The 22,405-nt window shown below is 42.6% G+C and overlaps 1 protein-coding gene across 8 annotated transcripts in view; it reads right to left on the bottom strand.

Moving 5' to 3' along the window:
• Nucleotides 1-20,075, bottom strand: part of ANO1 (anoctamin 1) — a 39,525-nt gene extending 19,450 nt beyond the window's left edge. For 3 of the 8 annotated variants that reach the window (XM_062494210.1, XM_062494212.1, XM_062494211.1), the window contains exons 1-10: nucleotides 19,953-20,060; nucleotides 17,067-17,393; nucleotides 14,612-14,710; nucleotides 13,498-13,649; nucleotides 12,176-12,230; nucleotides 9,690-9,741; nucleotides 6,456-6,511; nucleotides 4,945-4,986; nucleotides 1,846-1,910; nucleotides 1,131-1,265 (exon numbers count right to left, since the gene is read on the bottom strand). In XM_062494210.1, the coding sequence (XP_062350194.1) occupies nucleotides 1,131-1,265; nucleotides 1,846-1,910; nucleotides 4,945-4,986; nucleotides 6,456-6,511; nucleotides 9,690-9,741; nucleotides 12,176-12,230; nucleotides 13,498-13,649; nucleotides 14,612-14,710; nucleotides 17,067-17,393; nucleotides 19,953-20,060 (1,091 nt within the window). Of the gene's footprint in view, nucleotides 1-1,130; nucleotides 1,266-1,845; nucleotides 1,911-4,944; nucleotides 4,987-6,455; nucleotides 6,512-7,007; nucleotides 7,074-9,689; nucleotides 9,742-12,175; nucleotides 12,231-13,497; nucleotides 13,650-14,611; nucleotides 14,711-17,066; nucleotides 17,394-19,952 lie in introns of all 8 variants that reach the window. The other 5 variants (XM_062494214.1, XM_062494215.1, XM_062494208.1 and 2 more) reach the window with 4 other exon arrangements.
• Nucleotides 20,076-22,405: the final 2,330 nt, after the last annotated feature.

Genomic DNA, 22,405 nt, shown 5'->3' with positions numbered 1-22,405 from the left:
CACCACTGCAGGGGCTGAAATCCTCATGTAAGGCTGTCTCCCTCCCTCCTTCCTTCCCCTGCTCTATTTCCATTCCAGGGAATAAGAGGGAACATTCAGAAAGCCATAAGGCTCTATGCTTTCTACTCTAAGAACTTACAGAATAAAATAAATAAAAAATAAAATAAAATAAAATAAACCACTCTTGTTTTGAAATACAAACTACAGCGATAGATAAGGTACAAGGGAAGTGCTGAACATCAAGAGACTGGAGTTCAACCAATTTATCTCCTCTGTGCTCCATCTGTGAAATAGCAACAGTGACACTCCCTCTGACTTTCTTCAACTGTTGGAAGCACTACAAAGCTATCTTAATGAACAAAATAAAATTTAAATCTATTTTTTGGTACTCATTATCTACTTTGTTATTCAGGGCTGGTGCTTGTACAAACCATGTAATTTGCATCTCCAGCTGATGATGCATGCAGGGCAAATAATGCAAAATCAGAGGGCTTCAAAAATGTTTTAGTACAAAACTTGCTGAAAGATTAAAAGTAGGAGGACATACAGATTTTGTTGATGTGATCACAGTTGCTTATTTGAGGGATGTATATTCTTGATGCATCTCTCTCTGTCACACAATGCCCTCCTCAGCACTCTGTGCTGGGACCAAACTCCCTCATTAGCAGAATTTTGCTGGTTTGTTTTAACATAATGATCTGAGTTTGGAAAAATCCCAACCACCTGAGCAACTGGCCAAGAATTATTTTTAGGACATCAATGCAACTCCCCAAGTAATATTAACAGTGAATGCTAATGAGATAGAAATGGGCTGTTTTGTGCCCTTGGGAGAGCTCTGTGTCTTACTGGAAGCTGAGATGGGGGGGCTGTGGAGGTGGATTAATTTTAAGCTTCCAAAAGATGAAGTGTGAGGATGCAGAGTTTTAGGAGCACACCATCCTGCTGCAACAGCCAGTGGCAGAGATGGGAATGGGGATTGGGGTGTTGGGATGTGGGTGGCACGGGACGAGATGCAGGAGCAAGAAACCCCAGTTTCAGCTGTGCTCAGCCTAGATATTACTGACAAAACATTTCAACTTTGAGCTTGAAGTGCCCTCCAACAACAGAATCTATTTATTCATCCATTTTACCTGGGTATATTCTCATCCACAGTTGCACAGCCATACAGGAAAACAATAATCCCTACAATTGAAGCTGGAATGAGCATTTGTGTATAAACTCCCAGCCAGGCAAAATATAGCCCGATCTTCTCTCCAAAGTATTTTCTGAAATACATTTAGGGAAAAAGAGGAAGAAATGAGAGAGAGAGAAATGTTTCCTATTTCTTAAAATATAACGTGGCTAAAATTATGAATCACATCTGGATTAGGCATGGAGAAAGTAAGATCTGATGACCTGTGGGAATTTTTTTCATCTCAGAGGACTCTCTTTCTCATGATGCTTGGAGTCCATCCAGAGATAGAGGCACCCTGAAAACAAATTTGTCCCACTGGTGCATTTTTCCCCCCACTGTGTTTCTGCTGTGCAAACTGGTATCTTTGGATCTTCTGTGAGTGAATCCTCTTAAAAAGGCACCTAATTTTCTTCAGAGAGTCTCAGGTCTTATCATGAGCAAACAAAATTAATTAAAAATATATCCCCCGCAAGCTTTCACGCTATGTGGGATACATCAGCACGTTCTAAACTCACATAAAAGTGCTTTTCTCCCAGTGAATTTCCCATTCTCTGGAATCCCCTGGGGGTGGCACTGAGGGCAGCATCCCCCCAGGGGCACAGGGCATGAGCATCCCTGCAGAGTTTCACCTCTGCCCCACGGAAACTCCACACCAGGGGCTGAGCTCTCACCTCACCAGGTCGATGGGCTGGTATTTATAAAACACTCCGTAGCTCGCCCACTCCTCACACAGCAGCTGGAAAACAGAAAGGCAAGAGAAAGGGGAGAGCTGAAGCACCAGTAGCTTCTCCTTTGGCCCCTGCAGGACCCACAGACCCCTCTCACCACGCCGGTGTTTCAGCCCAAATTGTGCCAACACACGCTGCCTGCATTAAATATGAAAAGTAAATGTGATGGTTGCTGTGCTCCAACAGAATGGTGAATTCCAGCACGTCAAAAGGCTCTGAAGCAGCTGGACTGATGGACACCTGTAGCAGAGACAGGGACAGCAATGCTGGTTTTGTGATCTGTAGACCCAGTCATCCTCTGGGGGAAGAACCTCTTCCTGACAGCCAACCTCAACCAACCCTGACACAACTCCAGGCCATTTTGCTATAATTCATCATCCAGCAAGAGGTGCTGGGCTTGAGGTGCCTCAAAGGCTGCACTGAAAATTTTTTTTCAGATTTAAACTACAAGAAGCCAATGATTTCCACTCTTCCTTTTTGTCAGGATGTGGGCCAAGGAAAGCAATGATCCCCATTACTGAATCCCTCACAAAAATAGGTTCCTCTGAGACCTTCAACTTATCCTTTATCTTTTAAAATATATAAATAGTACTTCTCAAACCTGACTTTTTTCTCTCATTCAATTCAGCCAACAGAGTGAACAAGAAATTAAACTCAATGGGGAACGAAGACCGAAAGTATCAGTACAGGGAGGGCAACAGGATTAATCTTGTTCCTAGACCAAACAGGATGTTATTCCCTAAACTTCAGGCTATTTTATCATGGGAAACTTGACAGATGTCAAACTCCTACATGTCTCCAGTGAAATGCAGGGAAAAAAAAAAAAAATAAAAGGGCAGACCAGAGCCTGGCCACTCCCCATGCCCATTCCTCACACTTGACCACAGAGAGGTCTCACAGCAACAATGTTCCTCCAGCAGTTTTGGAATTCTCCTGCCAAACCATTAACAGAGAATTTCCAAGCTGAACTGCTGTACTTATACAAATGGCTTGACTCATTAAAAAAAAAAACAAACTAAGAAACAACAAAGCAACTTCTCAGCTTTTACAGAAATATGACGTCAAAAATGTAAGTGGGATGTGGGTTTTCCCCTCTGCAACCCAAAATCATTAATCATTATTAATTTCCTTACAACAATAAGGGCAGGGGCTGAAACTTAACAGCAGGCCTTTATTAAAGAGCAACATTCTCGCAAATTTTATTTTTATTCTGCTTTAGGTTTCTTTCAACCACATTTTCCAAAGGTTTAAAGCCAACTGCTTATGTGTGGAAATCAATGATTTGGGACACCTCGACATTCACGTGCAGCACTAGCAAAGCCCCTTGTTTTATATATATATATTTTAAAATTTAATCTTTAAAACTAAGTTTATGTTGGAAATTAGATTCCTTTTCTGTGATCTAAATTGGTCAGGCATGTCAGGAAAACACTAAGCTGAGGAGATTTTGCATCAGTGCCATGTTTTAGTTTTGTGCAACTCGAAACCACATTTGTGCCTAAAGTACAAATGTATTATCTCATTTACCCTGACATTTATCAGCCTGATATTCAAAGCACAGCTTCAAAGACACGATTAAAGGAGATCATCACATTAGACCTAAATATTTACTTCATTTTTAGGCCTCAAATCTTTAATTTTCTTGTTAAAAAAGGCACGGGCCTGGCCTAGTACTGGATAAGATTAAAGAAAGCTTCAAGAAACCAGAAGAGACATGCCAAAACACACCAAAAGATTATTTGATGGAACTGAAAGTCAAAAGCCAAGGTAAACACTTCCAAACGCACAATGAACTTGTGAAATTAGTGAAGTTGTGAGGTTTGATATGTTAGTAATGAAGAAGATAATCTGGACACTTTCAGAAAACATGGACCTTCATCCTATTTTTAGTTGAGCGATGTGCTGCTTAATAATGAAAAGACAGATGTGTGGTATTTTTAACACAAATCAATAGAGGGAGGGAAATAACATTCACTGGCTTTTGATGAGCCATTTGCACCTGAAGGACCAGCACACTGTCAATTTTGGGAACCTATTTTTATATATAAAGCCTGAAGGTCTTTGAATCTGATTTTTCCATGACCTGAATATTCAGAGCACTTCCTAGGAGAACAACAAAAAAAAAAAGGAAACAAACAGGGAAGGCAAAGTTTCAGGTCTGAAAGCCCAGTATATACAGCACCCAAATGTAGTTGCTCCCCCTGAGAGAAGTGGTTGTCACGTCTCCACTTCAGTTTTTGTCTGGTGCACAGAAAAAAGCCACCCTTCTTTTCGGAAGTGTCATGTGGGGAGGATGCAGTCACTGAGCTTTGATTTTAAGAAATCGGCATTTTCACAAAGGGTGGAAAATTTGGATTTTCTCTCATACTTCCTTACTATAAAGTACTACTTCCTACTTCCTTAGGAAAAGGACTTCCTAGGGATAATTCCTACTTGTTTTAGCACAGTGAAGAAATGTCTTTCACTATACAGACAATAAAACCACAATTTAAAGCATTAACTTCAGCAAAAATGATGCAATGCCTCAGCATATATCCACAGGGCAGCTTCTACCTGCAGAATACACATTAAAACACTGTTGAGGACCTCTTATTCCTGAAAAATATTCAATATTTATCTTTCCCAATCATTTTTATGTTTATGTGCATAAAGTGCCTCTGCGTCCCACTTCTCCAATTCTGATCCTCATGCCATGGAATGAAGCAAGATTTATGCCCAATACAGATACCAGAATATGACTGAGCATACTCTCACCAGAGCTGGCCTGAAATGACATAATCTGAACTTTAGGAGGAGTTATATGTCAATATTCTTACCAATGTGGCATGAAATATCATTACTGAGCTGGGTGCTTAATACATAGCCACACTAAATTCCACATTTGGACAAATTTAAATGATGGGAAGCACTTTTTTTCTTAAACTTGGTATCTAGTGCCTTTTTGCAGCATTTTCTGTGGGCAAAAACCTCAAGATTCCAACAGGTGACTTCAGGCTGGGATTGTTGTGAGTATGTTAAACTCCCCCCCGTGCATCAACTTACTTTTCTGTCATTGGGCTCCACGTTTTCACCTTCATAGTCACCCTTTAAAGAGAGAGAAAATCTGCGTCATCCAGCAGGTTGTGCCAAGAGCCACTCTGCATCCTGCATACCCACGTCTCCCACTCACTTAATGCATCAAAACCAGAAAAAGCAATCTGTAAAATAATGTTGTATTTTAGGAGCCCATTTGTCACGGCACACTTTGTCTTCTGTTGTCGGGCACATTAGGAAAGAGCAATAGTGTCTGTCATGGTGGGGGGGGGAAGGAATGAATAAGTGATAAAGGTGGCCTAAAAATGTCAAGGGAAAGGATGCGGTACTGCCATGGTATTTGGGGTTCAGCTCAGTCTGCTGGAAAGAGAAGAAACCAGCTGAGAGAGCTGCTCCGTCTCCAGACTCTCCAAACACTCAGGGCTGATTAGATTTGAGGTTATAATTTGGAGCTATTTTTTGAGTAAACTAAGACAATAAATAACTTCTATGCAAGACTATCAGCAGCTGTCTGAAGATGTAAGGCAGGAACAGGAAGAGAAGTTTATTTAATCTTTCTTTCTCGATTTCTACACAGCACTGATGTAGTTTGAGAGCCTTGACATGTATGACAAACATCAGGCAGACAAAGAGGCTTCTTTTCTCTTGGGTGCTCCAAGATAAAGCTCTCACAGTCCCATGTAAAACCAGTGTGAGTGTGGGGAGCAGGAAACCAGGAAGGCACACTTCACCCTCACATCCCAGGCTGGAAAACCAGCACTGGGCTCAACAGTTCTTGGACACTCACACTCACCTCAGGAGTGAGAGCGTGACTGCCAGGCTTTTCTGCAGGCTAAGAGTCACTTCTAAGTTTGTCACTTCTAGTTGCACCCTGATCCTTTAAATCAGAAGGACACCAGCACCCAGATATGTGCACCTCTGACAGGATGGGGGTCCCTGGCATGGCTTGAGTGCCACCAGAATTCCTGAGCTCTCACTGACCCTCTCGATGAGCACTGCAGCTGAACACACTCTTGACATCTCACTGAGCTGCTCAGAAGCAGATTTCATCAGTAGGAAGGTCTGCAGTCACATCCAGCCCCATGGAATATGTGACATCAGATCCTCGCTTACGGTTTTTCCTGGTGGCATGGACACACAGCTACTGGCACCTCCGCAGGGAGATGTGGCCAAGGGAACCAGCTACTTGGTGCCCTGGGAATGAATGTGTTTCCTGGCACGGGTGCCAGGGATCTTGGGGACAGAAGGTCAGGAAACAACAGAAGAACTGAATTTGCTGAAACTCAGTAACAACTCTTTTAATGTTATGTTCAGATTTATGATCGTCGGATGTAGAACCGAGAGGGGAATTCCTTAAAAATCAGCAGAGGGATGGAAACAACCTGCAGAAGTTACTGCAGTCGTGACACAAGTGAGAAGAAAGTCAGTCATGTTTGGAATGATGCCACCAACACGTCACACACGAGGGATTTCTTGGTGACAGACAGCAGATGTGTAAAATATATTACGAGATCACTTACGTCGTGCAGAGGATATGCAGCACTGTAAACTCCATTGGCAAGCAGGCTGGTGATCCCTTGAAAAATAAAGACATAATAGTTATTTATAATTTCAAGGTTAGACAGCCTCACTTCATCATCCTTCCTGGAGATTTCCCTCAAAATAACAGCCATTTGATCTGGTAATGATTTTGCTGCCATCTCATTCCTTTCCATGTAGTTTCATTTTTAATCATATAGGTTATTATACATGAGTCATTTTATGAAATGGAAAACTGCAGAGAGCAAGAGGAAGTCATATATATTTGAGAATTGAGAATTAGAAGCCAATGACTTGAAATTAGTCATTAAAATAAATTACATTTTCTGAAAAGTCAGATTGATTTAAGGGCAAGCCTGCAGATTTGAGAGCGTAGCAGAAGGCTGGATCACAAGGAGAATATGGCTGGAATTGATGGCATAGGGGAACCCACATCCACACGCATCACCCACACAAAGTTTTGAATTCAGGTTTCAGATTGATCAGAGAAATTGTAGGGAAAGCCTTTGCGAAGACCTTGGTGTAATACTTACCATATTTACCACATTTTCGTCTTTTATTTAAAAGGGCAGTTTCCTTCTTTCTTCCCTCTCCTTTCCCTGTTTACACAGCCGTTTATTAGTGACATGCATGAGGCTGAGAGCAATTAGTGCTTCATCTATTAAATGTCTGTGGCACAAGGGACTGGGAGGAGTCCTGCCTTAACTGGGAGGAATTGGTGGGGAAGTTTGGAGGAGCACTGCACCATTCCCAAAGGTGGCTGGACCTGGGCTTTTGGAAGGCTGCAGCTCATTAATTCCCCAATGTTCTTTCCTCCTGCAGCTTCTGGCTTTAATAGAGCTGCTTCCAATTCTGTTCACCATGTCTGGAGGTGTCATGTGGCCCATGAACATACATTTGGGGATGGAATGAGCCCATTTTGGGTGCTGAGTCAGAGCAAAGTCAAGCACTTGTCTTTGTGCAGGGCAACCGTGATAAATGCCAACTGAAAAAAATATATTTATATAAATCTGGCCACTGGCATTGGGGAAGATTTGAAAAGGCAAAAAAAAAAAAAGAAAAGAAAAATGAGGTGCTCCAGTGTGCTCCATGCTGCCCATCAGTTCATGGCTAAGAAAAGAGTGTGGGACTGGGTTTGAAAGAACAGCGACTATGAACCAGGAACCAGCTCACTGTAGAGTCATTTTTGATTGCTCTTGAAATTAGGATTGTTCAAGTTCATTAACATTTCTGAGATACTAATCACCTGCTGGAGTAGGAGCTCCAGGAGTGCTCAGTATCTTGTGGTATCATTAATTTTCAAAGCCCTATTTAAGATTATACAGGTCTATGAATTGTCTGCAAATGTTTCCACACTCCTGGCAGAAACAACCTGTGAGCAGATAAATTATTTTTCTAGGGTTGTGAGAAGAGCTACACAGTACCTTTACTACAGATCTGGATTTAACAGTGAAGCAAGATTCACATTTTCACAAAATTTTCCTAATAAATAACAAAGGCTGCAGTATTCCCCTGGGCAGCTGCTTTTTTTTCCTGCTGGGCAGCAGTGCTGTGTTTGTTTAAATCAGTTTGCCACCTCTGCTGGGTTGTAACCCCGCATTCCAGCACTGGAACACAAAGGAGATCATTGAGTTATGCTGGGGTGGCCTGATGGCATTTTTATTAGCAATATTGTGTGGCCTTGCCAGTCTCAGGTAGAAGAACCATCCAGGAATCCTAACACTCTACCATGCTTTAGTGTCTTCCCTATTCAGCTAATCCCTATTGGGCTTCCCATTTTCTGGACCAAAAAAACCCCAAAAAAACAACAACAAAGAAAAAACAAAACAAAACAAAAAAAAACCAAAAACCAAAAAAAAGGCAAAAACCCAACAACAACAAAAAAAACCCCAAACAAAACAAAAACAAAACCAAAAAAAACCCAACAAAATAAAACAAACAAAAAATCAACTGAGAAACCAACTCCAAGGCAAGAATTCAAACTGAGATGTGTGACCTTCCCCTTTCAAGAGTCCAAAGATGCAATTTCCAGTGAAAATGATCCAGCACCAGACTTGAAATGGGTCTTGAAAGTCACAGAATAATTTGGATTTCCCATGCTACAGAGAACAGCACTTCTGTTAATACTGGCTGGACACCAAATTTTAGTGTATATAAAGAGTCAACAATTGTGCATTGTATGTTGTTACTTCAACACAAAAGTCAAAGCATGGAAATAATTTGTGGCGTAATTGTTCTTCTATTATTTGATGTCTTTCTAAGCAGCTGATGGGTCAATATTGAACAGAACTACCTGTAATTCAAGTTCCTATTGTTTTATTTAACTGTTTGTAGGCAAATAGGCATAAAAACAGATTTCAACAGTTACCAAACGTTTTCTTCCATGTTCACGCACTTTTCTTACTCTGTCTGGGAATTCACCCTTCTACCTTATTTGTTTGGATTTATCATTAACTATTTATTAGCTTTGGTCCCACAGTCAAATGTGTATCTGTGTATCATGTATAGAATAAAGTATATAACAGCTGAGCAGGATCAGGTGCCAACAAATCTTTAAGCTGGCCTGATTTGCAATTCATCATTTTTAGGAGGTTAATTCTTAGAGCACAAACCCTAGGGCTGAAATCCTAAAAGTCTTAGTCATGGTAGTACAAATTTGCCATCCCCTGACTTGCAGCACCTGCTCCGAGAGCTCAGGTGCCCAGTTCCAGTGCAAGCCTTGGCCCCTGGCTGTTCCAGGGGCTTCATCTCAGTTCCCCTCAGGACAGTCATCAGTCAAGACCATTCCACTGAAGTCACTGGAAAACAATCCCACTATAAATTGTGGGGTTCCTGCTTGAAGGAAATGGGCCAAGCCACAGACTTTCACTCCAGTTATTGGATTTTACAGAAATACCCCCTCATCCATTTCAGGGGGTGTAGAACACAGAGCACATCTCATCTGCTGCTTTATGTCACCATCCATCCTAAATCACATCTGCAGGGGCTACATGCTCTCTTACAATTTAATTTAGAGTTTAAACTAGAAATTCACATTTGAAAAAATGTCAAACAGTTGTGGAAATTGAATCTAATTTACAAATAAAACAATTACATCCACATACATCAAATTACAGAGCAAGGGGAAAACCTAAACTCCACAGCCATTTACAATGTGCAATTATTTCCAATACCTGAAAAATATATTGACCTTAAAGCTAAGTAGAGTTCCTTACCCATGCTATATTTTGCTTTGGTACACGTTGTTCTTTTCAATATTTCATAAACCTGCAGAAGCGAAAGAGAAGAAAGGGTTACTTCAGACACCACCAGCGAAAAGCACAATCTTTTTGTGTACAGCTCAAATATTGGCCAAACCAAGATGTGGATGAAGTCATCATTCTTTAATAAAAGTCGTGGTATTCAGGAGAGCGGGGCTCGGAGCTGTCTGTGCTGTGCTTTCTGTACGGGAGACAAAAGCTTAACTAAATAGTCAGCTACCAGGAGAATTGACGGGGGCAAACAGGGTTACTTCTACCCCCTGGCATAACAGAAATGCAATTTTTGCTCACGTTAGCCATCGATCAAAGCTCAGGGGTGCTCTTCCACCTGGAGCAGCTCTTCCCTGGCCTCCAAGGGCACAGGCTGGCTCCATCCCAAGGAGCTGAGCAGAGCTCCGGGCTCACAGCGTGTACACAGCACGCAGCCATTTATCAAACTGGACTGACACAGGCTGACCTTAACATCTCTGAGCCTGCCTGACCTCGGTGACAGAACAGATGTATTTGTTTTGGGATTTATTGCATTTATTGTCGAGTAACCTTTGCACAGCTCAGCAGGCTGCCCGCGAGGTTCAGCTTTCGGCCGCTCCCGTGCAGCGATGCTCTCCGGCAAGGCAAGCAGGCAGCCCAGGGAAACCTGGAGCAAAGGTCCCTCCTGCCACTGCCTGGCCTGGCTGGGGAGCTGGGGACTGTTTCCCAGCTCCCTAATCCGTTTGCTAACTTGACTCTTGCCCAATTCACTGGAGGAAGCAAGCGAGGGCAACTGGGGCAGGTCCCACAGCTCATCCGTCTGTCGTCTTGTAACCCCAGTGAATTAAAGGGCTGTCACAGAGAGATTTTCTGTTATATAATTTTTTTGTATTTTCTTTTTTAATAACTAAAAGGTCTTTGGCTTAGTTCTATTCATCAAAGACTCACGGGTAGTGACTAGATTCCTGTTCATTTTGCAGTAGGCAGAAGGGTCAATATTTGCACTGTGGTTCAAAAATACATATGAGAAAGGCAGGGGAGAACTTTAAGAAAGAAGAATACAAACAGCAATGCACACAGAATAAAATGATGTTGGGAAACATTCAATATGTTCTTCATTACTGGGTGATTTGCAGGGATTTCACACAAAGCAGCACAGCACCAGCATAATTCTTCTATGCCTTGTGTTCCTTCAGTCATTTAAAAAACCCTCGTCCCTCCTTTTCCTCTCAGCCTCTGCTCTGAGCTTCTGTTTCAATCCGCTTTCCAGTCAGTCTTGTTCACCCTCTTGTCCCATGGAGCCATTTTGTCTTGCTGCCTTGCTCAGCCTGTCATGAATTTTAACTCTTTGTTTGTTGCATTCCTTGTACTTACAAGATTTTTTCCTACACATCTGGACATATAAAAGAAAGCCTACAAACAAAACGCACTTTTTTTTTTCTTCTAATCTCAAGTTAAATGTTTTATTTGCAAATAAACCAAATCAGTATTTGCCTTTTTCTTCCCCATTTCTGTGCTTCTGCATCTGCTTCCCCTGGTCCAGCTCACCTTGACCCCATAGCCAGTGCTCAAATCAAACTCCTGCTCTTCAGGCTGGCAGGGAACTACACTGTGGAATAAGCTGGAATTTCAGAGCAGGAAAGGGAAGTTGGATATCTTACACCCCTTATCACCACAGCAATGAAAGGCAGCTATGACAGGAATATAAACTCTTTTGGAAACCACTTGGCATCCCAAAAGACTTCTGTTAAATATAAGATAAAAGCATGCTGGCAGTCACATTCTAAGGCACTGGTTAGGAGCAGTGGAATGGGGCAAAGAGTCCCTGTTATCCTCTGAAATGTGCTGCAGCCAGGGCTGCTTGGCACAGCCCCTTCCAGCTGCCCGGGATGTCACACGAGCTGGCCTTTCAGTTCCTCCTTTGGTGGATAAAAATGAGGCTACACCTTCTTCCCCAACTCTATTTTATGTTCTGTTATGTAAGTCAGGTAAAAGTCATCAACCTCAACACTTTCAACACCATTACAGAGAATTTCCCCCAAAAAACTATAAATAATATTCCCTGTAAATAGCTGGCTGTTTTGTTGGAATTTGTCTTGGCATATTTAGCAGCATTTTGCAAAAAAGAACACTGTATAGTTACAATAAGTTAAACCACTCATGGGTGCAGGCAGCTGGTGGGCAGAACGAGTGGTAAAATCTAAATATTCCCAGCCAGTGATGTCTCTGCTAAGAAAATTACCCATGAACTAGAAAGAAGATCCAAATTATTTTCCAAAAGTCAGCAACCTGTTAGCATCAAACACTACTCAGCAGTAAATCTGGAATTATTGATAATTTCAGTTCCTGATGGCACAGGAGATGTTTGGCATTTGGTTAAGAAAGACAAACTTGAACAGGCATTGTATTAAAGCTGTTAACACCATGAGTGAGGCAATATTCACCATAAATTATTTATAGGCAATACTTACTATAGTGCTTCTCGTTTTACTGTCAAAGAAGGAATCTTTGTCAGACAAATCAAATCTGTTAAAAGATTAGAAGGAAGCCCATTAGGTTAAGAAAAAAAAAAAAAAAGACAGCAATTTCCTGTTCTTGTTGACCCCTTCAATGTTTTAATTTCTCCTGGGGATCTCTCAGAGCTCACATTAAAGAACAGCTTGTAGAGACCCTGTTAAAAAGCAAGTCCAACCCAACTCCCACAATTTAAAGAGGCTGCTTATACATTTCACTGGTTTTATGTCTTTATAGGTTTTTCAGCACAAAAGAGAGTGTTGATGCTTATTTAAGTTGAATCCCTGACTGCTGGTGGCCTTGAATTTCCCCTCACAATGTTTAATTTTCCCTGTGAGGCTGCTGTTTCCTCCCTCATTCAGCAGAGACACGGGTGGTGTCACTGGAAAAGCCACCTGCACACAGTGTGAGACCCATACATGTCTACAGTCAGGAGCATCTTCTGGACCTTCTAAACCTCCAGGAACACCCCACACCCAGCAAACACACAAACACGTGTCCTGCAAGCCCAAGGACAGCCCAAGGTGTCCCACACACTGGCTGGCCCAAGCCCACCACCTGCATGTTGGGATGGAACATGGGGATAAAATTCCCTGGGAGCAGGGAAGAGGTCCTGCCCTACGACTGCTGCTTGTTCCAGCTGGCACATCCATAAACACAGCCTTCAAAGTCACTCCTCTGGGATGCTGGCCAGGGAAGAGCAGCAGCAGCAGAGCAATCCAGGGCAGGAGAAGCTTTGGCTGGGCTCTACCTCGTGGTTTTTGCCCTACACCCACATTTACAGCTGTTCTTGCAGATCTGGGATCGATGGCAAAGCCACCTCTGACTTCACAGCACTTCAAAAGGCAGCGCCTGGCTGGCACTACCTGGGTCAGCTGCCCACACCAGATATATGAAATGATTCTGAAATTTATCAGCCCACATCTCTGGCTACAAGTTTTACTGAGCATTTTATTTAATGTGGAGAAGAGACTGTTATAAACCACATTATAAATCCCCTTTTGCAAGCCTAACAGGTGAAGTGTGTGGTTATACAGATGAACATTATGTGCCACAACAGCAGCTGCAACACACAGAGATTTCTCTGCAAACACTTGTTCCTCAACAGCGAGCCAAAATAAACCCCCAAAAAGTAAATTTACTGCAAAATGGAAATATCCTTTGCAGCAATGTCCATCAAAGTGCTGGTGTTCATGTTCCCTTTCACCCTCTGGTGCCTGAGCTGCTCAGAGAGGCTGGAACCTGTGCACATGCACATTCAGGGAAGGCTTTCACTTACAAGTGCTGCTTCTCTCTGGAGAAGGGGTAGGAGAGGCGCTTCACCATCTGAGGTTTGTGTTCTGCTACTTTTGGCTGGATGGGCTCTGTTATTTTTTGAATCACAGAATTAATCTTTTTCAGGAGGCCGTGAGTCTGGTTGATCTGATACATCTGAGGGGGGCAAAGAGAGAAAAAAAAAAACAGTAAATTTTTACTGCTTTTTGGTTATCCATAGGTCAGAGTGAACTGTAAGGAATAAACTAGCAATTAGATAAAAATATCACAATAAACTAGCGAGGAGTGTGGTTTACATTCCTGAAATCATCCACAAAGAAAGGGATGAGGAAGTCAAACCAAGGGTTAGGGAACCACAGGATCACAATGGATTTTTTTAATCTAACTGTGCTTCTGATTAAAATCCCTGGTAAGTGAGGCAATAATGGGGATTAATATGAAACCCAAACGAAAAATGTGGTTTTAGTGTTGTAATAAATGATGCTGGGTTTGGAGACTGTCTCTTGCTCCCTTATGGACTTCCCTGTGCAGTCTGGGACCTGCACTTAGTCTGTGTTTAAATATTAATCCATCTCTGAGCTGTGCTCACTGAGCAGGTAGCTATCTATCCATCTATCTATCATGGGTGATTTAGAATTGATGAAAATATACTGTCGTTCCTTTAATGATATTCTGAAAGGTAATTTATTTTGTGGCAGAGTGGCCCCAGCTCCTGCAAACGTGACTGACTATGTATATGAATAGTCACTAAACCCAGTGAGACAAATTCTTATCCTTGTGCTTATTTTTAGCAGTCTTCAGGTGAGAAATAAACTTCCAAAAGGCACATAGAAATTTCACCATCAATTGAAACCTCCTCTTTTATAACATATTGAGGATGAAATCACTCTCATTGTGGACAGACAGTGGTAGCAGCCAGAAAGTCGTGATTTCCATTCTTCCTTCCACTTTTTCCCTCTGCTGCCCCAAGCAAGTATGTTTATGACTTTCATTTCTGGTGCACATCAGTTAATTGCTTTTAAAATGCTTGTGGAAAGAGAAGGCTGCATTTGTAAGATGCTCTGAGAGGAATGTTTAAACTAAGCCTTCACAAGGAAAACAAAAAAATCAAGACTCACCTTTTTTGTGGGCATCTTGAGTTTTAGGAATTCTGCCTCTCGACACAATACATTCCACGGTGCATGTATTTTTACAAATCCAATCCCATGGATTTTAGTCTTCAAAAAAAGAAAAAAAAATAGCAGGGGAAAATGTTACTTATGAGAGGAAATTAACCACATTACCCCTTGTGATTCATACATATTTAAGGAACAAACAGTCCATTAGGAACAACATGATAAATCTCCTTTGTTTGAGAGAGCTGGTTTCTAACAACAGGACAATCACTGAACACCTCAGTGTGCTGAGCTGCTATAGAAGTGACTCAAAAAATGCTATTGACTCCCAAAGCAATTACCACAAGGTTAAACAGATAAAACTCTTTGGGAAATAAAAGCTAATCACTGTGGACACAAATACAGGCTTAGCCAGTTAAATTTGAAGCAGAGGCATCCAGCCAAAATGGTGTGATTTGGCGAGTGAGTTGCAATTGCTGGGGCTGAGAGAGTCCCTGCTGCTCATCCCTTAGAGGAGCAACCTCAGAATCAAATGTGAATATATCCATTAAACCATCGTAATTAGGGAAACCAGTAGGAAGAACTCCACCAAACAACGGGAAAGGAGGATAGAAGTTAAAGGCAATATTAGTGGTTTGCCTGCAGCCCAGTAATTCTCTGAGCTGTGCTCTAGAGGGCCGGACATGGATGTTTGCTTCTGGCACTCCCATGTACACCCATGTTTGCTCCCCCTGGAGCAACCATTCCAAAGGCACTGGGGAAACCATGCCCGACCAGGACGCATTCAGCAAACAGAAGAGAAATGAACAACAAGAAATCTTTCTAATCTTGCTGCTGCACCAGTTCAGTTATTATAATAACTAGCTTTCACACAGCTGTACTCTCAGTGGCTTTCTAGAAACTGGTTACTCAGAGGACCATGGAATGGTTTGGGTTGGAAGGGAGAATAGGGAACATCCAGTTCCAACACTCCTGCCATGGACAGGCCAGGCTGCCCCAAGCCCTGTCCAACCTGGCCTTGTTTGAATCAATTATTCATGGACGTTGAACCACTGACCACAATTCTTTGTGTGTGACCATCCAGCCATTTCATTGAAGAGAGCTGAAGTGATGTATTAAACACCATCTGTTAAAGAAACCTTTGCTCTTTTGGAGTCAGCAAGGTCTCCAATGCAGCTTCATGGCTCTTCAGGCCCAAGTGATTGCAGATCTTTCCCCCTACATGGATGTGCTGGCTGTGGAAGCTGATGTAAATCCCTGAGTCTTGCTTTCATCTCTGCACTTTCATCTCAGGTGGTTTGGTGTCTTGCACTGAAAGGATAGGGTTACCTCTCTCTTACAGTATCCTGGCTTGACTCCTGAGCCTTTCTGCATAATTTGAAATCATATTACATGTCATAGGTGGAATCTCCCATCAGCAAAGGATTTAAATATCTATGACTTTGCACAGGTAAACTGCCTGTTTGTTACAGGAACCTGCAAGCTGGAGAGAAAGCAAGTCTGATTTTCACTGGAAGACAGAGAGAGGAAAGGTTTTGGGGTTTTCTTGCATTGTACCATGTTAAGTATATATATTACATATATATAATATATAAAAGATATAAACGTCTGTAATCTGAGGGTAATAGATGACAGATTTATTTTTTTTTCAGTCTGTTCCCAGGTTGAAATGTTTGTCTCAACTTTTAGATCCTGTGAATAAAACCAGCATAAATGTTTACCCTCTCTCGGGAGTCAGAGGCACATCGGTTGGGTCAGATAATTGTAGCAGCTTTCTTTGAAATTAATACTGCTGTGTCTATTTCTACTAATCACACACTGGCAGCACTTCACATACATCATTTTTTACACGGTCTAATGGGCTTTTAATAGAATATCCTGTTTTCAGGGTGCAGGTGGAAGACGTTATAAGCTGTACTGTTCATATCTAAGAATGGAAAGAGCAAACTGTAACACAGACCCATGTGCTCCAGTAGGAGCGTGGACCAGAGCCTCCTGAACAAATTTAATTCTCCTCAAGCCTATACTGGGGAATAAAGATGACACTGCCTGTATCCGATTTATTTCTTTTTCACAGAACTGGAATTGCCAGATGATCCAAACCACAGCATACTGTAAACCCACCAAACTGGGATTAGTGTTCAAAGCAATTTAAGCCTCACTTCCAGACAGCACAACACAGCCTTGTTAAATTGGTGGGTGTGCCACAAGTCCTGGCCAAGAAAAGTCAGGAACTTCACCTCATCAGGGCGTTCACAACACCATGGCACACTCCCGTGCAGCCAACTAAATCAGTGGGTGAGGATGGCACTGACTACCAGAGCTGCAATCAAGTCCTGCATGAGCTGAACTTGTCCAACCCTGATCAGAGCCAGGCTCACAGGCACAGCTCAGCGTCCCCCAGGACTTGGCCACCAGTCACCCTCTCTACTGCTAACCCTTTCAGGTGGATCCTTACATCTTCATCACGCTCCAGCTCCAGCCCAGCCTCCACGAGGTTCCCTTCATACTCCTCCCTGCGGAACCTCTTGTCGTCCTCGTGGTAATCCACGTGAGGCTCACTGTCCCCCATCTCCAGCTGCACCCCCTTCCCGGGGAGGGGCTGGTCCTGCTTGCTGCTTCGGACACTGGCATCATTCTGCTGAGCTCTCCTGGCCAGCGTCTTCCCGGCCGAGGACTTCTTGTAGTGGTACACCAGGATGTAGTCCACCTTCCTTTTGCCATCTCGGAAGTACAGCCCGTACTTGCAGTCAGCATCCGGGTTTTTGGATAGGGAATTTAACAACTGGAGGTGTGCAGAGAAGAAGAGAGAAGAATAATGAATGCACAGCCCAACACAAGCACCAGACAGACCATCCTCTCCTATCAAGGCTCCTTTTGCCTGGAGCACGGGATGCCTTCTCTCTAGACAGCCAGCAGATGGGAGGAGTCCCCATGCTACTTACTCTGAAAATTTTTGCAAGTTAACACCTTTAATTTTACTGATAGCCAGCTGGGATTTTATTGGCGAGAAATAAATAGATTGCATGACTGGGATTTAATCTAATCACCAGCACACTGGTTCATAAGTCAGCTACTTGCTGGGTTTGGTTTTCTCCTTTGGGGGGTTAATCGCCACTAAGATTGTCTGTCCTTTTCCACCCATGACATCTGCAAGGCTGCAATTCTGACAAATAGATTAATATCATGTGGAAACATTTCTCACTTCTCTTATCTATCATTGCAAGTCCATATCATCTGAGAAAGAGATCATCTTTGATACAGACTGAAAGGAGCCAGCTGGTCCTGCGGCACGGCCAAAAAACGCGATGGAAAGTAGCCAGGGAAGTGGGGTCACTGCTTATTGAGTTCACCACTTCTTTTTCCCACTTATAAAACTATGTCACTATGTGATCTGATGGTGGCAATGGCTTTATTCCCAGCCTGAGTTAATGCTGGGTAAGTGCTGCAAGATACATGAAAGGTAAGACTCAAAACACAATTTCATTTCCAAGCCTTTATCTGAAAACTGCATAGGGCAACAGTAGAAACAAACAAACAAGCTAGAGGTACTAACAATTAATTTGTTTCTACTTTTATAACACTTCTCATGCATAATTCACAGTTCTACCCTTGAAGATGCACATACTATTAAAAAAAAAAAAAGGAGGAAAATTCACTAGTAACTGGCATTTGTTTTTACAAAAAATACCCATCACAGGAGTGGCTTTTCAGTGATCAGGGAATTTTTCTGGCTTTTAAGTTTATAGAAGAATGTCCATCGTCCATGGAGGGAAAAGGACTTGTGCTCCAAAAGAGAGCAATTGGTCATCAGTTGCAAAATGCTAAAATCTTTTTGGGATGTACACACCTGCTTATTTAATGCATAAAACACTAAATGTAAGTTATTTTAGATAGCCTTTGCTATCTGCCTTTCTATCCTTTAGGATCTCATCCCTCTTTCCCATTTAACCTAAACCCTTTACACCAAGTGAATAAACATATAATAAAATAATACAGCATTTTGGGCCAACATGGAGTTCACTCATTGCCCTCTTGCCTCTATTTCCCATTCCATGAAAACAGGGAAGGTTATTTAGCCATGCCAAACCCTTCAGGGCACAGTTTGTTCATGTTTGTGCCTTACCTAGATATTCTCATTTAGTTTTTAAGCATAACTTTGATATTAAAGACCATTCATAACTCTTACTGTCCAATTGCTTTATGATTAATGGCATGCACCTGTGAATTAAGAATTATTATTTTTTTTAAGCAGGCTGACAGTCTGCTTGCGGCAGGCAACTCATGCAAATTTCTACAGAAACAAAATAGTAACAAATGGCAACTAACTGGATTGTGTTTAATTTTTTTAAACATGTGTTGATCTTACTAATTAATTAAACAGTTTCAGCAGTTTCTGAAAAACTGGGCTGAACTACTCTGTGGCTGCTAAAGCCTCAACAAACTCATTATTCTGTGAGACTAGCTATATCCCACTGCAAAGAGGAAGCAGCCAGTAAAGTTGGTTTTGTTTTAAATAAACTAATGGTCAGATTATTTTAAGGGTGGGGTATAAATGCTGAAAGATACTAATGGGCCAGATGTTATCTTGCAATACTGCTGTGCTTAAACGGAGTTGCATTGACTTAGACCATGCAAAGCTCATGTCTCTTCAGCTGTGAATGAGACAGAGAAAAGACATTTCAGTTTCACCACAGCAGGAGGATTTTAACGCCCTGACAGAATCATGCATCCATGCTCCAGCCTAATTTTAAGCACAAGCACAATAAATCACATGTTGCTTTTTCTGGTACCTCTTTCCCCAGTGAATCTGCTGTATAGCCCACTCCACCTTAATAAACTTCTTTTTATGTTTAAATTACATAACCAAGTCATGATCATGCCAGGTATTCTTATTACTAACTTCCTTTAAAATCTCTGTTCAAGAATTTAACCAAGGAGCAATTAGTGACACTGGCAACCTAATCTCTATTGCTTGCTGGAGAAGATCAGTTTAATGTTACCTATGTTAACAATGGCTTTTGCATGAAATTTTAGACATTCTCTTCTGTTCTTCTCTGCACTGGCAAGAAGATGTAAAGGTTGGCACAGCTTTATCGCCAGATTCCTTACTCTGAGAAGAGCCAGCCCCTTTTCATGCTACAGGTTAAACCATTTCTCACACATCCAAGAACAGCCCCCACCACATCAGCACGGACCGTGCTTGGTGGCAATCCTTCCCAGAACCCGGGGAAAACGGAAGGAGAGGATTTTGGAGCATCCTGGGAGTGGAGAGGATGGGAAATAAGCTGAGGGATGAAGTGCAGCAGTGCCTGTTGTGACCCAGCAGGTTGTGATCACTCACCGTGCTCTCGTGCTGGTCGTAGCCGATGTCCTCGATGGCTCGGATGTTGATGATGTGGATGCCCTTCTCCTCAGCAGGCAGACAGGAGTACTTCTTGTTCACCCTCATTCCTGCCTCCTCCGGAGCCTTGCTGAGATCTTCTGGCAGAAAATCCACCCCATGAAACTCGCTGTCTGCGTCTGAGAAGGAAGGGAACAATTTTATCAAGACTCTTTAATCCCAACACTTGCTCCTCCCAGAGCCACCCAAAAGCTGAGACGTATCCTGTTCCTGCCTTCTCCTGCCAACGAGCCCTTGGGCAGGGCTCCCACCCCTTCTCCTTTCCTCCCTTCTCAGTTTTCCTCAGCCCTTTTCAGCCCTACCTGGGTCTACTCCTCCTCCAGAGGAAGAGTGCTCAGTTAACTTTTTATCCTGCACCGGTGTCTCAGGGTATTTTTACTCTGTGGGCTCATAGAATGATTGTATTTCTTGGCAAGACGAGGAAAAAGGTTGGGGTGGGGGGAGGGAAAAGCTTCTGGTGAGGGTAGGTGCCATGGTGCCCTTTCCTTTTCAGGAGGCGTTTTCTCCTTTAACTCGTTCATGATGAAAAACTAATCAAGGGCTTCCCCTCAAGAACCTGCATCCTGCATCTGATTTACTTGAATAAATTCACTTCAAATAAGCATTCTTATTTAAGTAGTCTTGACAATCTGGGGGTTTCTCCCTCTCAGCCTATTTCTGATGAAGACATCAGACCAGTTTCCATTTCCTGTTTAAGTATATAGATAGGCTGAAGGATTTAATATAAAAAATACACTACCAACTGAGCAACCAGATAAGTGACAGAATGCAAACTGGTGTTTGCATATGGGCACTTATGCAAGCAATAGAAGGCAAAGCGTTCCAAGATTTTATTAATTTTGACACAGAAATAAAATGTTGCAGGATTGCACTTTTTTGGGGTTTTTTTTGAAACCACAAAGAAGCAGGGCTTGCTCATCTAAAGAGTGAAGGTAAAGCAAGAATTGTGGAATTTATTGGATACTAAATTACCTGTCTCAAACAACAAAGACCGTGAAACTGAATTTTCCTGTCTGGTGGAACTTCCGGGATATTGTTGAGGGAAGAGACAGGGAAAATCCCACTCCCCAGCAAATCTGCAGATGATGTGAAACCAAGGAGCATGACTGATAAACTCGAGGGCAAGGCTGCCACTTCAAGGGGTCTCGACAGGCTGGAAAAATGGAAACCCGAAAAAAGTCCCCCACTTACACAGCCCAAAGAAGGGAAGGCAAATGCTGGGGTCCCATTCCTGCCTTCAACTACCAACTGAGTAGGTACAGACACAGCAGTGCCAGATTCTTCTCACAGGTGCATGAGAAAAGGGTGAGAGGCTACAGACACAAGTTGCAGCAAGGGAAATTGTGACCAAACATTTTAAAAAACCCAAATCTCAATTCTCTAACAAGAGTGATCACACGATGGGGAAGGAACCAGTGAAGCTACAAATCTCCATCCATCCCTGGAGAAGGTCAGAACTTGACCACACCTGGCCCCAAGCAACCTGACCCAACCTGAATGTTGGGAAGGCACTGCAATAATCACTGCACTTCTGATCAGGCTCTTGGTGGGGACAAGGCAGCAGCCAGCATGGACAACAGCCTGCAGCAGGCAGAGGAGGAGGATGCAACCAAAGCCTTGGCACATGTCCTGAGCTTATCAGAGAAAGGTAAACATTACTGTTATGAAAGCCATGCTTCTGTGGAATTTGCAGTTGTGCTCCTCTGCAGCTTGCCAACACCACAAGGATGTTCCTTTCAGTTCTGGGCAATCTGCTGTCCCAAGCTGCTCTCACAGGAACACCAGTGCTCGTTACCAGCATCACCTGCCATGAAAGCTGGGCAGCAATCACCCTCTACATACTCGGGTGCATAGCATGCAACGCCCACAACACCAACAGATCTGGGCTGCAGTTCTTGGCTCTTCTTGAACACTCTCCAAGAGTTCTCCCAGAACAGACAGCACTCGTGAGATCTCAGGGCAGCATCACCAAACTCAGCGAGCCACTGGAACAGCAATTTGTAACAGTCCAAGGAGCTTTTTTGGGGGGGTAACATAGAGATGCAGGCAAAAATCTTCTGGTTCATGGGATCAGCTGGGACGTTTGTAACAATTCCCGACATGTGTATGGTCTCTTTTTCCCAGCTCTCACAGGCACACACAGGCAGACTCCCTGAACAAAGGGAATTGAAACAAGTGTGGGCAGCTGCAGAATTCTGTGTACTCAAGACTTTATTCTGCGGCTGCAAAATACTCATAAAATACTCCAAAAGTTGTATTCAGCTTTTGGAACTTTATAACTGTAACAACCTGCATTTTAATTTGGAAGGATGCTGGAAACAGCTTTGTAAAAACTGTGGATTAAGTGCTGTGAAAATCCTCTCTTATTTTCCTTCCTTTTCACACATATACTA

This window comes from Cinclus cinclus, chromosome 6 (genome assembly GCF_963662255.1).
Source record: "Cinclus cinclus chromosome 6, bCinCin1.1, whole genome shotgun sequence".
NCBI lineage: Eukaryota > Metazoa > Chordata > Aves > Passeriformes > Cinclidae > Cinclus > Cinclus cinclus.
Note: the sequence above shows the minus strand (reverse complement) of the source record. Positions and strands in the feature narration are given on the sequence as shown.